This window comes from Leucopleurus acutus (genome assembly GCF_964270905.1).
Source record: "Leucopleurus acutus genome assembly, chromosome: 5".
NCBI lineage: Eukaryota > Metazoa > Chordata > Mammalia > Artiodactyla > Delphinidae > Leucopleurus > Leucopleurus acutus.
The window spans coordinates 93,764,205-93,781,045 of NC_139147.1; the positions used below are offsets into that span (position 1 = coordinate 93,764,205).

At 38.8% G+C, this 16,841-nt stretch overlaps 1 protein-coding gene across 1 annotated transcript in view; it reads left to right on the forward strand.

Moving 5' to 3' along the window:
• Positions 1-8,728: 8,728 nt before the first annotated feature.
• Positions 8,729-16,841, forward strand: part of SPATA16 (spermatogenesis associated 16) — a gene marked incomplete at its 3' end in the record, with an annotated part of 224,424 nt that continues 216,311 nt past the window's right edge. Inside the window, exon 1 of the mRNA XM_082839271.1 lies at positions 8,729-9,352. Within this exon, the coding sequence (XP_082695397.1) occupies positions 8,738-9,352 (615 nt within the window). The 5' untranslated portion in view covers positions 8,729-8,737. The remainder of the gene's footprint in view (positions 9,353-16,841) is intronic.

Consider the following 16,841-nt stretch of genomic DNA (forward strand, 5'->3'; position numbering starts at 1 on the left):
GTGTCAGCAGCAGCAGCATGAGCATTTCATGCCCGTCTCTGGGGTCTGTGCTGATCGCCCACCTCTGGAGCTCATTTAGGCGGTGCTCTGAATCCCCTCTCCTCACGCACCCTGAAACAATGGTCTCTTGCCTCTTAGGCAGGTCCAGACCTTTTCCCGGACTCCCTCCTGGCTGGCTGTGGCGCACTAGCCCCCTTCAGGCTGTCTTCACACAGCCAACCCCAGTCCTCTCCCTGGGATCTGAACTCCGAAGCCCGAGCCTCAGCTCCCAGCCCCGCCCGCCCCGGCGGGTGAGCAGACGAGCCTCTCGGGCTGGTGAGTGCTGGTCGGCACTGATCCTCTGTGAGGGAATCTCTCAGCTTTGCCCTTTGCCCCTATTGCTGTGTTAGTGCATGGAAACTTTTCCTCCTTCACAGCTCCCTCCTAGAGATGCAGGTCCTGTCCCTATTCTTTTGTCTCTGTTTTTTCTTTTTTCTTTTGCCCTCCCCAGGTACATGGAGAGTTTCTTGCCTTTTGGGAGGTCTGAGGTCTTCTGCCAGCGTTCAGCAGGTGTTCTGTAGGAGTTGTTCCACATGTAGATGTATTTCTGATGTATCTGTGGGGAGGAAGGCGATGTCCACGTCTTACTCCTACGCCATCTTGAAGGTCTCAATTGGTTCATTTTAAAGATACATTTCCTACCTCTGGGTAGATATAACTTTAAAACATGTTTGAGAAAAGTTAATAATTTAAAGGGTAAATCAAAGGATAAGAAATCTTTGTGGTTACTGTTCATTAATTGTGTGACTTTCTGCAAACAAAGCACTAAGCTGTTCAATATATGTTTCTTCATTTGGAAACTGCAACTGCGATAACCATTTACCTTGTGTATTATGGGGGAGGCAGTGGGGTGAGGTAGAAAGAACTCTGAGAGTTGCAAGATGTGGTTGAAAGCACTGATTCGCTGTGTGACCATGAGCAAGTCATTTCACCTGCATGAGACTCCATTTCTTCATCAGCAAAATAAGGATATTAGATGAGAGCGTATTGGGAAGGCTGTCCATCTCTATCCTTCTACAATTCTGAGTTATAGTTTAAGAAGTAAAATGTTAAAGTCTAAGAAGTAAGAGCCATATCAACAGAATTAAAGAGATGGCCAAAGTTGGGGGAAAATTTTTTTTTTCTTTATACATCTGTACAGTCTCAGCCTCTTAGGTAAATAGAAACTTGGATTACTTTTATAGAAGGACAGAGCAGTGTTTGCAAAGAAACAGAACTTTCTCTCAGAATGCCAGTGAATTTGGCAGGCTGACTGCATTTGTGTTTCAAGAAGAAATGTAGCCAAATGTCTCTGAAGTACATTGAAACATGACTTGCCCTACCCTCATATTCCTCCCACAACAAATGAGTTACTGTTTTTACAATCAAATTAGATTAAGGATTTTTGAGAAGTACAGTTGTGTCCTCATGGACCACACTTGTAAAGAGAGCACGTTGTATCATTATCACTTCCCCAAAAAGCTCTGATTTTTCTGATGCTTTTGGTTCTGAATGAGCCACACTTTATGTCAACAAAGAATCAGGGAAATTATTTATTTCTCAACAAAAACTAAAGTAAAAGAGACCAGGATAGGCACATCATAAATATTGTTGAATGAGAGTAGCAAACAATAAAAACAGGAAAACAAAACAAAACAAAAGATAGAATAAGGATGCCACAGTGTCTGGAGAAGCATTCCATAGTGAAGTCAATTTGTAAAAAGCTAGCTTATATTTAGGTGACTCCCAACTAAACTAAGTTTCTGTAATATGGTACAGCAGGAAAAAAGAGGTAATTTTGAATTTTTCAATAAATGTACAATAAGATAAGATACAGTCATCTGTTTGTCCAGTTAAAAAATATTAACTGTATGCTTACTCTGTGTCTAGAACATTCTGAATATATAGCAGTGAACTAGCATACAAGGTGTATTCTCTCAGGGAGCTTATATTCTGTTAGATAAAAGGTATATATGAATGAAATATATATATATACACATATACACACACACACATATATACATATGAGTAAATATATCTGTGGTAAGTGGTATGGTGAGATTTAAAATAGATATATGACTGAGCGTTGTTACTTTAATTCATTAGAGAAGGTTTCTTTAGGAATAGACATTTAAGTTATGATCTGAGTAACATGAAAAACAGTGAAAAGAACACTCTAGACCAACTAATGCAAAGGCTCCAAGGTGGGAATGAACTTGTTAAATTAGCAGAACAGAATAAAAGCCAGGTGGCTGGAATACAGTAGACAAGGGAGGAAATACGTGATGAATTTTCAGAGGGTGCAGGGGGATAAGGGATTTGTATTCTATTCTAGGTGTTGTGGGCAGCCATTTAAAGCTCTTAAGCAAGAACATGGTGGGATCTGATTTTCATTTAAAAGGACGACTTGGGCTGCTGTGTGTGAGAAAACAATTGCCATAGTCTAGGCAGGGGATCATGGGGCCTAGAGGGTATCGTCATGAATATGGAGAGGTGGACCTTTGAAAGAAAGAGTCAATAGGACCTCATGACGGATTGGAGTTAAGTAAAGGAAAGGATCAAAGAAAACTTGTAAAGTTCTGTCCTGGCCAATGGATGTGGGGGCATGTACTGGAATGGGGAACACTAGGAGATGAGCAAGATTTAAGATGATATGAGATTTAAGAAACCTGTTTTGGGCTTGTTAGTTTTAAGATGCATATTAGACAAACCAAGTAGAGATGTCACATAAACAGTGGGGTACACAATTTTGAACTTCTGGGAGTATTACATAAATTATCTTTTTTGATTCTCACGTGATTCTCCTGTACCCAATCATTCCCGTTTCCAGAGGAGGAAAATATCATTTAGAGAGATTGAATAACTTCTCCTAGAGCATACAGTTCATAAGTAATAAATCTAGAATTCAAACCTTTCTTGCATCTCCAAACTGGATGTTCTTTCCACTGCGTAATACCACAATGAAGGCACCTTTCTAATGCTCTCCTCTCTCTGATGCAACACAGCAGTTGTTCACAGTGTACCAGGTACAATGAAGCACAGTTGCTTTGATGCCATTATTCCCATTTGGTGACTTGGTGATCAGCAAATGGTTTGGCAATTTCACGTCTGAAATCCCTGGAATCCACTCAGCGTGGAAGTCCACATAATGTCCACATTATTTTTTTCCTGAATTTAATGACTTCTGGAATACAACAGGGCCATCCTTACACTGGCAACTAAAGATCTTATGAAAAACAATTAAATTCTAATGCGTTTCTCAACAAAGTTGGTTCATATACTTGTTAACCATAAATCGCCGGTTCATTTTGTTACCATTTAAAAAGGAACCCTACCCAATAAAATACCAGTAAAATTGAATACCTAGTTCCTAAACTTTTAAAAATGTTTTCTAAGGTAGGGAAAGTATAAATCCCATTCAATGACAGTGAAATGCAGAGGAATTTATTATCCTATGGTCCAAAAGCTATGGAATTTGACATCGAATGTCCCAAGTTCAAGTCTTAGGTCTGGTAGATTCCCTTGGTGATCCCTCAAGTTGTTTAACCTCTTGCTTTCCTCATTAGTAAAATAAGGGTAATAATATTTATGCAAAAGAGTTGCTGTGAGAAACAAGTGGAATAGTCCAGTGAGATAACTTTGTACACTGGGAGTACCTGTTGGCTGCTATTATTATTCATATAACACTACACAGTATGTTTTATTTTGTATTTCTTAATAAGCGTCATGAGCCCAATTCACTCTCCCTTCTGATAATGGTGAACTATTCCTTATGGTTACCTGGATAAAAGAGAAGAAAAATCGCCTGTATGGGGATACCTCTCATTCTTCCTCCTCTCAAAAGCAAATCTCTTAAACTCCATCAGTCCCATGTTCCCACAGAAGCATGTTCATTATTGCTACCATACTACTCACACCAACCATGCACTCATATGAATAACAAATGTGTACTGAGGACCTACTATGTTCCAGGCTCTGAAGGAACTAAACATCAGTATAGAAAAAAGACTGTGATACATTTCTGCCCCTCCAGCAGTTCACAGTCTTGTAAGAGAATGTCTCCTCTGTATAAAGTTATTTCTCTGTACATCCCTCTCCCCATCCTACACCTTTACTCCCAGCTATGAGCTCTAGAATGCCAAGAACGTTGTCTTGGTCATCCTTAGTTTCCTTTATAACACATAGCACAGTACATTTCTCTTGGTAGGTGTCCAATAAATAATTATTGGATCAAAAAAAAAATCTTTCGTAGTGTGTTTTTTAAAATATCAAGGTGTACTAGTGGACTAACAAGCAAGATGTTTTTCCTTATGATGTCTCTCTGGTTACATTTAACAGCAAGTTAAAATTAGATCTTTTCTTTTTTTTTTTTTTTAAGAAACAAAACCATAGCAACTGTGATGTTGAATGTTTCAAAGAGCAAATTTTTAAGGGTTCTCTTTTACTGGATTACCCATGTTTGAGCTGCCTATTTCAATCAAAATGCTAATAAATAATTTGTTTTACTAATAGCCATGTAAACCACTGATTGTTATCTATGAAGCGATAGAATCTCCCACGTAAAACAGAATGCTTAATCAAATGCTTGTAGAAAAAAATAAATGTGTTGAAAATCCACTGAAAAAATTTTTAACGGTTACCCCCTGGAAATGACTGAACATTAACCTCTCCTTGTTTCTCGTACGTGTATTTATTATAAAACTTTCAAGATTGTTCTGTTTCATATCAATATTGCTGGAGATCTTTTCTTAAGGCATGCCTCTATGAGGAAATCAATCTTACAGTCTTCTAAATGAAAGAATGGGCATTTTTACAGAATGTTATCAGTGAATACTTCTTTGACATACATAATGATTGTCTGATAGTTTTCTCTAAATGTATTTTTATTGAAGTAATGATTAAAGTGTAACTCAGTGCCTCAGGAACACTGACTAATGTCATGTTAATCAACTTGACAACTAAAAAAATAAAATAAAAAAATGAAGAGGTTGATAGTTTAAATCTAGTGGTAGATGATTCACTTGAACTATCAAAGAAGAAAATGTACTTTACCCAGGACCAAATTTAAAACAAAACCAAACAAAACCTAGCGGAACACCTCTCACAAAGTTACAAAACCATACCTTTAAAAAAAAATCCAATTTTGTTTCTCTTAAAATGTTTCAATTAGCCTTTGATTCACAGCATCCATATTGATCAACATCTATTGAATTTCTACTCTATGCAAAGCATTGAACAAATGTCAAGATACGTAAAGCACATTTCTACTTTTAGGGAGCTTAGTGGAAGAAATAAGTCATTCGTGCATAATTGCAATGTAGAAAATAGGACTACGAATGCCGTCAGTATTCTGAGGAGGGAGGGGCGGATAACTTCTGGCTAGGTTTGGACAGGTAGAATGAGGTGAGAACAGGAAGAGGGCGAATTCTTAGCAGACAGACTGAAAATAAGTATCTTTCTGGAAGTAACAAGAAGTTCCCCTTGACTTCAGAGCAGTTTACAGAAGGTGTGCTAAATAAATCTGGAAACACACATTGAGCTAGCTGGTGAAAGGCCTTAAATTCCAAATTATTTAAATAGAGTTGTATATTTTTTTTAAAAAGCGGTAAGTGAGCAGTTTCATAACTCTTCTGTACACATGCAACAATTTTTATAAAGAACAGGCTCTAAATCTGAAGCTGACGTCACCCTGTTTGGAACAACTGAAAAATATTGGTTGGGTTTGGCCATGCTTTTTCAGCCTGTACATTTACACCCTTTTTTTTTGACATTAGGATATTTATTCTGGGTTTTTGTGGGGACCTGAATTATATGTTTCTTGGACAAATTTGGAATACTTGCTCTTCCAGATGCTTGAAAATGTTACAAATGTTTTTCCTCTCATTGCTCTATATATACAGTGTAAACTTTTTCCCCCTCTATTATTGTTTCTTGTAAAAAACTGCACTGAAGAACAAAATTATGATTTCTATAGAGAGGTTTAAGGACTAATGAAGAAATACCCAGAAACCTGTTTCTTAAAAACAATAAAACTTTCTTTCTTGCAAAGAAAAAGGTGCAGAGTTGGGATGGGGGTGCAGACAACTGACAGGAAGATTGGACTAGGGGAATGTGAAGGAAAAGAGGCAGAGGGAGGGAGGGAGGGAGGGAGGTGGAGGGGAAGAGGGAGAGAGACAGAGGGAAAAAAAGAACAATTACCTTCTACAAGAAGTGGTTGTAAAGATAAGTTTATATGTTCAAGAGATATGAAATAAATATGAAAGAGAGAAGTAATGCTGCTATAGATGTTAAAACTGTTACTAACTACAACCAACTACAGATATTCTGACACATTTTAGCTACTGCTGCTTGAAGTAGGGAGAGAGTTTAGAAAAGATACGTGGGAGATACTATGAAAATTTTGAAATAGCTCACCGACATTTCCTGTTTGTATTTTCAAAGCTGATTGTAAGAACAGATATGAATCAGAGATCCTTAAAATCAGATATTTTGAGCTTTAAACAAGTCTCCAGTGCTTCACATCTCTTTTGCATTACAGATAGTATTTGACAAAGAGGGGAACACAAATATAATTTCTACAGTATTCATAAGTATCAAGCTTTATTTGGAACTTAGCCACACTGCAGTATATAAATTTACTAAAAATTTCACATAACGCTTAGAAGAATCATACAATGCATGTGGGGCACTGGAGTTGTGCTACTTCCATTTCTGCATCTCTGCTACTGAAACTTATCAGTATAAATGTATATCTCAAGTGTCCATCCACTGGAGATCTTAATTCAAGGACTGAAGCTAACTTTTCTCAAACTAAACCATATGCGGCATAAAAGGGCAAACGTAAGACAGAGTTATGGCAGACAGTTTTTTCCTCACCACCCTGAGTAACCACACTAGTGGTCCAAAAGATATATTGGATGCCAGCAATGAATCCAAGAGAGGAAAAGAAAACAGGACCCTTCCTGAAGTAAAGCTGCAGTAATGGGTCTCATGATGACCAGTCATGGCTATCTCCTTCAATATTGAGCATAACACAGACTGGCAAAATTTTTAATCTTTTAGGCGTCTTCCCCCCCATAGACACAAAACTCTAATACATCATTATAAATCACTGGGGAAATATTTTTCTAGTATTCCACTTTTGCTAATTAACATCCAAGACAGCTGTTATTAAAATTATTTGGAATGCCATCTTTCGTATGAGATAATTTGGATCATCATAGTAGATGTTTTGATACGTCCACGTTTGACCTAAACCTTTTTCTGATGACACAAGTACAGTGGTGGGGAGGAGGAAAGTGCCTCAAAAGTTAGAGTCATACATACAGTTTTGTATCTTCCTGTACTTTCCTTAAGAATCACTGTGTCAAATTTCAGGGTCTTTTAAAGGTTTTCTGGGGCAAACCAGTCTTTCAAGCAAGCAAATGAAAATAATCAACAACATTAACAAAATCATAAGATTTGACAAGCTAGTGAAGACTATCTTGAGTCAGGCACTGTCCCTGTAGTAGATGAAAAGAAGCAAGAATGTTAGCTTTTATCTCATTATTATCTCATTGTAATACTCAGCCCTTCTTTCTTGCATTTTCTCTTTTCCTTGTGTTCTGATGTGAGTTTCCTATTAGCTATCCTAAAGAACAGCATGCTTTAGAGGAAGTACCCCAGACTAGGAGTTAGTGAGTAGAAGTCCCAGGGAGGAAATAGCAATCCAGGTTCTGCTAATGTGACTTTGACAAGCAAATTACCCTCTCTATTCCTTAGTTTCTTTGAAAAATGTGGTCCTTACTCCCATTTATCCTACAGAGTTGTTTCCAGGACAGGATATGATAGGTGAAAGAGTCTTAAAAATAGGAACCAAACTGACTACATCATTATTAGGTCTTAACACATTTTATATTTTGAAACTAATCTAGAAGCAGAAATTGTATGCAGAAACCTTTGAGTCGAAAGACTGTTAGTTATATTTTTTGAACATAAGTGATTTAGGAAAATGCCTCATCTTCATATAATACAATATTGATACCATTGCACAAAAATATGAATAGAGTAGACTGAAGATGAATATGTGACTCCATATTTAATGAGAAGGTGAAGGCCACGTTCTTCCGCTTTCAAGTTCTTTCTGAATAATAGTTACCTTTAAAGCTGTTTAAACTTGAGATTCCCATTCCTGATAGAAGAAACAAATTGAGGAAACATTGTGCTCATAAGATTTCTAGAAGCCTTTCAGAGGAAGCAGCTGTGGTTTCTTTAGACTCACAAGTCTATTATGCAGGTTAACAGTATATTTTATAATGAGTTCTAGACCACCTGCCTTTCTGAAGAAATTAATATTGAGATAGATTTTTTGGCGGGTCTTTTTTTGTCCTCAGTGGCTATGCATAAGCTTTTCCTATTCAATGAGTTTGGGCACCCCATAAAAATGGTCATTCAACGTTGTTCAGCTATAGATGGTTACTTTTGAAAGACATTGTCTAAATGTGTTTTCAACAAATTCTTGGTGAATTCTGAGACTGAAACATATACTTCTCTAGTAAAACAGTCAGCAGATGATGTACATACAGTTTTACTTTAAGGTGATAAATACCTATAATGAATTAAACAGTGTTTTCAATGAATTTGAGTATAGTCTGACTAAATTAAAGCCACTGGAATTTCAACATTTTGTTGTAATTATGTGTCTTCTTCTCACCCCTACAGGTGTTTCAGGGGGAAATCAATGGATTCAGGAAGCAGTAGGAGTTTAGAGAATACAGTAAATAGGTTCTATCCTGATCAACTTGTTCCAAAGATAAACACAAACAAGAAAATGTCCACCTTAGCAAACCCACCCAGCATCCTGGAAATGCCACAAGAGATTAACAAAAGCTGTGGAGATAAACAGGTAGAAATCACAGCTGAGAAAATAAAAATGGCAAAGAGCATCAAAAAAAAACAAAGCAATGATTTAGAGAAAATGGCCTTTAAACGGAAGGCAGAAGGTGAAGAAAAGCCAGCTGGAAAGAAAGAGGCAAAAGTAATAGACCTTGACAGCCCATTGATCACCATGCCTCTGCCTCACATCCCCTTAAAGAATATCATGGATGTGGAGGTGAAGTTGGTCTACGTTAATGAAGAGGACGTGAGCTATGAGTTTGTAGAGTCCTACATGTCCACTGGGAATCGGCCAACATGCCAAGCTGCTGAAATAGTAGTAGACGCTTTCCGTGTACCTAATTTCACCTTTCTGCCTCAGATTGACAAATGGCTTCAGGTAACCTTAAAGGGTGCCAGCTCTTGCTACAGACAAAAGAAATACGCCGTGGCAGCAGGACATTTCAGAACAGCACTGGAGGTATGGGATTAAAAAAACGTAGATTGGTGATGGGAAGCTGTGAAAGGGAAAGTTGTGATTACATTGAGCAGTTCTGATTATACTGTAATGAACAGCGATCGTGGGGTGAAAATATTGAACGATATCAAGACTATGCAGTTCTCAGTTTACATAAATAAGATGTGCCTGCAAATTAATATGCTTGTGTGCACTTGACATACAGAAATCACCCCAAAAGCACATCTCATGCATTTTCTCTAACAAATTCTGCAGTGGGTAACATATATTAAAATGCAGTTGGTTTTGTAATTTAGATGTATACCTATAAAAACCATAAAGTTTTAGTACAGTGGTGATGGGTAGAGTATAGATTCTCTAGAAATAGGCAGTTAATGAATATACAAATTGTCCCCTTTTGATATGTAGTCTTCATGATTAAACATAACCATCTTACTTTTTAGCATGGGCTGATAATTTATGTATAATACTGATTAAAAACAAAACAACACCATTTTACCTTACCATCAAACTTCCCTTCCCTTCCCGTTCTACTGAGCTTTACGAATAATTATTTTTCTCTCTGCAAGCAGGTAAGTTGGTCAATATCTTGGCATAAAGAAATAGCCCATGGGCTAAAATAAACGTGAGAATCACCAATAAAACACAAAAAAGGTCATGGGAAAAACTGCACCATCTCATGACCCACTGAACTTACAAAAGGACCAAAGTGTGCAACTAGAACTCCCATTGGCTTGGCAACATTCGTGACTGCATATTTAATTAACTACAAAAAACAGTTCAAGGCATTTTATATATGCCTGGTGGCCGCTGGAGATTTACAAAATGAGTTAAGACAAGGTGCCTCCCTCTAACAATTGGTGAGGGAGAGAAAGCAGTAAACAGTTATATAGAGATGGCATAAAGGAGTGACTGATCCACCATGGAACCTGGGGCATGGGCAGGAGTCAGATATGAGATGTTTGTGATGGATATTTAAAAAGTATTATTTACACTGTTACTTGCAGGTTAAAAATGACTACATCTACAATGAATTATTAATGGACAATACTAGACAATGGTGCCACTAAATATTTAAAAAGAAATTCTAGGCACAAAAAAGGAGGCCCAAAGAGACATGAAGTGGTGAGACAGTGCACAACTAGATGCATCTATAAATATATGTCCTTATAAAGGGACATTTACACAAAGAGGCAAAGAGTGATGCACTATGTAAACTTCTGAACTATGTAAAAAGTGCCCCCAAATTAAGTTATCCACAGACCACTGAGAACCCTCTGCTGTTCTTTGAGCTAATGACCAGAAGCCACTGACTGGGAAAAGGAAGCTAAGTAAAGACTCCAGGAAGAACCGTGGGCACTTCTGCTAGGGCTATTTTCAGCTGAAATTTGATGGTGGTGGGTGGGGTGGGTATGCAGGGCTAAAGGTGTAATTTTTTTTTTTTGCGGTACGCGGGCCTTTCACTGCTGTGGCCTCTCCCATTGCGGAGCACAGGCTCCGGACGCACAGGCTCAGCGGCCATGGCTCACGGGCCCAGCCGCTCCGCGGCATGTGGGATCTTCCCGGACCGGGGCACGAACCCGTGTCCCCTGCATCGGCAGGCGGACTCTCAACCACTGCGCCACCAGGGAAGCCCTAAAGGTGTAATTTTATAGATAAAGGAAAAGAATCATTTTGGCAATGGGAAAAAAAGGCATAAAATAAGAAAGAACATAAAATTCAAGTTAAGCCTATGTAGAAGTAAAAGATATTTGCAGTAACTGCAAGAAAATATCCGTTTTTCCCATAAAACCCAGTGTTCAAAAGTGTAAAATTTGAATCAGGTTTTAATGACCCCAAGATCTGTACTGCAACTGTACTGGAAAATGCTTGTGTTCTGACTCTGCTGTGCACATCCTCTCTCTCTCCCATTCTCTTTCCCTCTCTCCCTCTCTCCCTCCCTCTCTTCCTCTCTCCCTCCCTCTCTCCCTCTCTCCCTCCCTCTCTCCCTCCCTCTTTCCCTCTCTCCCTCTCTCCCTCTCTCTCCCTCTCCCTGCCTCCTCCCCCTCCCTCAAGGGTTTTTAGGAAAGTGTTGGATGCTGACACAAATTACTGGTAATTAACAAAAGTAATTATTTTGAGACCAAAAGTTAGCTTAGACATCTGGCCTAGCTTTTGTCTAATTACCTTGGGAGTTAACTTTTGAAATCTTACCTAGAATGTCTCTTAATAAACCAAAGTTACTGCGAATAGAAAAGATTTCTAACCTCTTTAACTCTTTCCTCTCCTGAATTTAACTTCTCTTGAATTTAACTTCTTCAGTATTAAGTGTTCTCAGGTATTACTTAATGCATCTCTTGCTTTTCCTTAGGTCCTAACATGACTGAGTAAGATAAGATGGATGACAGAGACCAAGGCATAATGATAAGGATCACACCTGAAAGATAAATGCAACAATGAATATTTCAGTGTGTGAAGTTAGGATTAGATTTGGCTACAAGTGACAGAAACCCAAAATACCTGTGTCTAAAGCAAGAGAGAAGTTTTTGTTTGTTTGTTTGTTTTCGTATAAATGTTAGGTAGTCAAGCGCCGGTATGGTATGACATGACCATCAGGTACCAGATTCTATTTTGTTCCTTAACGTGTGACTGTGACCTCTTAATCCAAAATGCCAGCTCCTGTTGGTGTCATCACGCCCACCTTCTAACCAGCCATAAGAGGGCACAAGGAAGGAAAGAGTCACCCTGCGTCCTTCCAAGCACACTTGATGGGAAGTTGCACACACCATTTCCATTTTTTTTTTCACTGACCCGAATCTGGTCATGTGACTGCACAAAGCTACAAGGGAGGCTGAAAAATATGGTCTTTATTCCCGATGGCCCTAACATTCATGGTCACTAACATTCTAGCTGTACTTTCATGGGGAAAGGAATAATTATTAATAAAGACCTATAGGAAAACTTAAAGGTCTGGGAATGTACTAATCGTATTTTTCTTATTCCTATTACTGAAGAAGAAGGGGAGAATGGGTATGGCTATTGAAGGATAACTAGCAACTCTCCCATGGAGTGATTATTACATGGGAGGCATTGTGAGGCATATAAAATGCTTGGCAACTGAGTGGTCCAGAGTCAGCTGTAGAAATATACAGAAGACTGGTTGTGGTTAAAGGTAAGACCACAAAAAAAGAAACAGAAAGTAAAAACTGGGGAATGGCCCTAGAAATTTGTGACTATTTATTAATAGACACAATAATTTCCAACTTATCTAATCAACGCATTAGAATGTTCTGCTTAAACATTAGTTTCCTTGTGCTCTTGACAAAGTATTAACTCCTTTTGTTTCTATAACATGGTCACAAACTAGACAGGTAAATTTCTGATATTTTATAAGTGAAAAAGATAAAAATGATATGCAGTGATTCAGAAGATAACAGTTTAGCTTCCCAAAAGCAGTCAACTTTAATCTTTTAGGATTTTAGAACACAGGAGGCATTAACTTAAATGTGCTTGATGAAATAATTTATTTAGCTTCCTTTTTACTATGTAAAGTTGAACCAGTTAAGTAGGTTAGATTAGTCCTTAGCTCTGTGACTAACTCATCAATCCTTGTTAAAATCAGTCATCAGACTTCCCTGGTGGCACAGTGGTTAAGAATCCACCTGCCAGTGCAGGGGACACGGGTTCGAGCCCTGGTCCAGGAAGATCCCACATGCCACGGAGCAAGTAACCCTGTGTGCCCCAACTACTGAGCCTGCGCTCTAGAGCCCACGAGCCACAGCTACTGAAGCCCGCGTGCCACAACTACTGAAGCCCGCGTGCCTAGAGCCCATGCTCCACAACAAGAGAAGCCACCACAATGAGAAGCCCATGCACCACAACGAAGAGTAACCCCCGCTCGCTGCAACTAGAGAAAGCCCGCGTGCAGCAATGAAGACCCAATGCAGCCAAAATAAATTAATTAATTTAAAAAAATCAGTCATCACTTGCTCTTGTGTTTGAAATTACAGCGGAAATCATACCAGATGGGCAAAAGGTACAAACTGAAGATAAAAACCGTAAATTCATATTAAATCACAGTTTTATACCTAGATGCTATTACCTATAATTTTTAAAGAACAACTATATAAATTCACCCCCTATTAAAATAGTAGGGATTCTATAAAAAATAAATAAATAAATATAAGACATTGGCCTCATGGGCCAATGAGGCATATTAGGCAATACACACTATTTCCAATAAATTGCTTGGCTGTCAACAAAAAGTAAGAAGAGATTAATTAATAAACATTCTAGCTGTACTTTCATGGGGAAAAGAATAATTATTAATAAAGACCTATAGGAAAACTTAAAGTCTGGGAATGTACTAATGGTATTTTTCTTGTCATTTATAAGTTAGCAAAGGTTCTAATAATTTTGTGGCATGCAACCTAAACCATACCATAATTTCAACCTTACTTATAGGATCTTAGTAATTGAGAGGCTTCCACCTTCTGAATTAGAACAGATCTATACCCACCCTTTAAGATTCACAGCTTCAAACAATCTCACTGAACCAGCCAAAGAAGTCAGACCACAACTTATCCCTCACCAAATGGAACTTTCAATTTTTCCAATTTCATCATGTAGGAACCCCTTGAGGGTTCCACCTTGAGGTGCTAATATTTTTCTTTTTTAATATCTTGGTGCTCCAGTCACTGATCTGTGAAGTTAGAGTAATAACTCACATTTATGGAGCTCTTTCTATGTGTCAGGTACTGTATTTTACATTCTGGGAATATTTACGTTCAATATTCCATTTCACTTTCACAATAAAAATGTGAGATGGGACTATTATTCTTCTGCTGCTAATGAGAAAACTAAGGGATAGGTAGGTTAAGTAACTTGCTCAAGGATCAACAGCTAGCAGTGGTAGTAACAGGAGTAGTTGAACCAAGGTGATCTGGTTCAGAGCTCACCACCTTAACCATTATGCCTTTGCTACTCGAAGTGAGAGTTTGTTGGAATTACAGAACTTTGGACTGTGCCAGACCTGCAGAATCAGAATCTGCATCTTAACAGATCCCAAATGGTCCTGGTACACACAGGCGTTTGAGGAGCATTACACTCCGTGAGATGCTGACACTAGACAAATCTGCCCTCCAATTAAAACTGTGCAGTTTGGTCCCCAATGGAAAATGCTCTCTGCTCCTTGCTAATTTCATAGGAAAGAATTTCCTTTTAAGCAATTTTTTCTATAACGATTGTTCAGAATTGGGGGATTTCAAGGACCTTAAAACTCTTGTTAAAAGTTGGAGGGGGGGGCTTCCCTGGTGGCGCAGTGGTTGAGAGTCCGCCTGCCGATGCAGGGGACACGGGTTCGTGCCCCGGTCTGGGAGGATCCCACATGCCGCGGAGCGGCTGGGCCCGTGAGCCATGGCCGCTGAGCCTGCGCGTCCAGAGCCTGTGCTCCGCAATGGGAGGGGCCACAACAGTGAGAGGCCCACGTACCGCAAAGAAAAAAAAAAAAAAGTTGGAGGGGGGAGAGGATTGACCTTGTATTTGTATTGTACAAGAACATTACAAAAATTACCATCAATTATCATCATTATTTAATTAAAATATGGAGCAGTTGAACACCAAAAAGATAGAAAATAGAAAGGGCATACTCTCAAAAAAGGGCATACGCTCAGAATGAAGGATATTTTTAAAATAGATTATAATTCAATTTTATGAAAAGTTGACTAAATTGTTTTTTTTTTTCATTGCCCCTTGGATCAGTAAAGAATTGGTCTGAGAACCAGCTTTTGGGAACCACTGTTCTAGAACACATTCCCTTTATGGTAAACATTAGGTATCCAGGACCACTGAACCCGCACCAGGGCCTTCTTATGCGATTACGTCCAGTGTAATGGAATTTGGTATGAGGCAGGTCCATTTTGGAGCCCATGCAAGGGGGTTTATTTAATGAAGTAGCAAAGATATCTCATTATAGGGCAGCCTCACCTATAATTGCTCTGCTGAGAATAATTCTGTAGCAAATCTCTAGGGCATGAAAATGTGGACATCCCAGAAAGCTTAATTTAAATGGATTCTAACACTGATAGTTCCTAGTCCAACATAATCAGGAAATCAAGAGTTCACCAAATTCGCTGAATGCCTGAGCTGTCTTTTTACACATCTGTGGATTTGCATAGAGATTCAGTATGCATTTCTTAAACTACTGCTGGGGGTCCAGGCCCATTTATTTAGATAATCATCAAAACAACCCTCAAAGACAGATATTATCATTCCCAAAACAAAAAACTGATGCTCTAAGAAGTTAAAAAAACTTAAAGTGCCCCAGCTAGTTTGTGGAAGGGCTGAGGTCAAATTCAGGTGCCCTGGTTTCACATCTGGAATTCTTAACACTCTTGCTTTTCATACTTTAAAGTTTATAAAAGCTGTATAGGAATATTGTTTAAAATGCATGTGGTCTGTGGTAGAGCATCCAGATGCCTCATTTCAAATAAGCTCCCAAATGACGTCCATGCCGCTGGTCCAGGGACCACTCTGAATAGCAGAGATTTATGCCACACCACTGGTAGGTTTGTAAACACCTGCCATTGCCCATCTGGCGAATTAGCAGTAAGCACTTCGATGTATCTAGCTCACATAACCCTAGGTGGCCACAAGGATCCAGAGCTCTGATGGACAGAGCACTGAATTTGGAGTCAGATTATCTGTATTGGATACTGCTTCTAGAGGTACCTAACTGCTGTGTGACTTTGAGCAACTTTCTGAACCTCTTACAACACTGTTAAGCAGGAATGGTAAGAACTAATGGCCAACCACAAGGTGCTTTCACAAAGGACTGCTTGTTGGGAAACATGAGGAACTCTAAATCCATGTTCAAGTTGTCATTGTGTTTAACTGTTTTTTTTGTTTTGTTTTAACATCTTTATTGGAGTATAATTGCTTTACAATAATGTGTCAGTTTCTGCTTTATAACAAAGTGAATCAGTTATACATATACATATGTCCCCATATCCCCTCCCTCTTGCGTCTCCTCCCCCCGCAAATCCCACCCCTCCAGGTGATCACAAAGCACCGAGCTGATCTCCCTGTGCTATGCGGCTGCTTCCCACTAGCTATCTATTTTACATTTGGTAGTGTATATATGTCCATGCCACTCTCTCACTTTGTCCCAGCTTACCCTTCCCCCTCCCCATATGCTCAAGTCCATTCTCTAGTAGGTCTGCATCTTTATTGCCGTCTTGCCCCTGCGTTCTTTATGACCATTTTTTTTAGATTCCATGTATATGGGTTAGCATACGGTATTTGATTTTCTCTTTCTGACTTTCTCTGTATGACAGACTCTAGGTCCATCCACCTCACTACAAATAACTCAATTTCGTTTCTTTTTGTGGCTGAGTAATATTCCATTGTATATATGTGCCACATCTTCTTTATCCATTCGTCTGTCGATGGACACTTAGGTTACTTCCATGTCCTGGCTATTGTAAATAGAGCTGCAATGAACATTTGGTATATG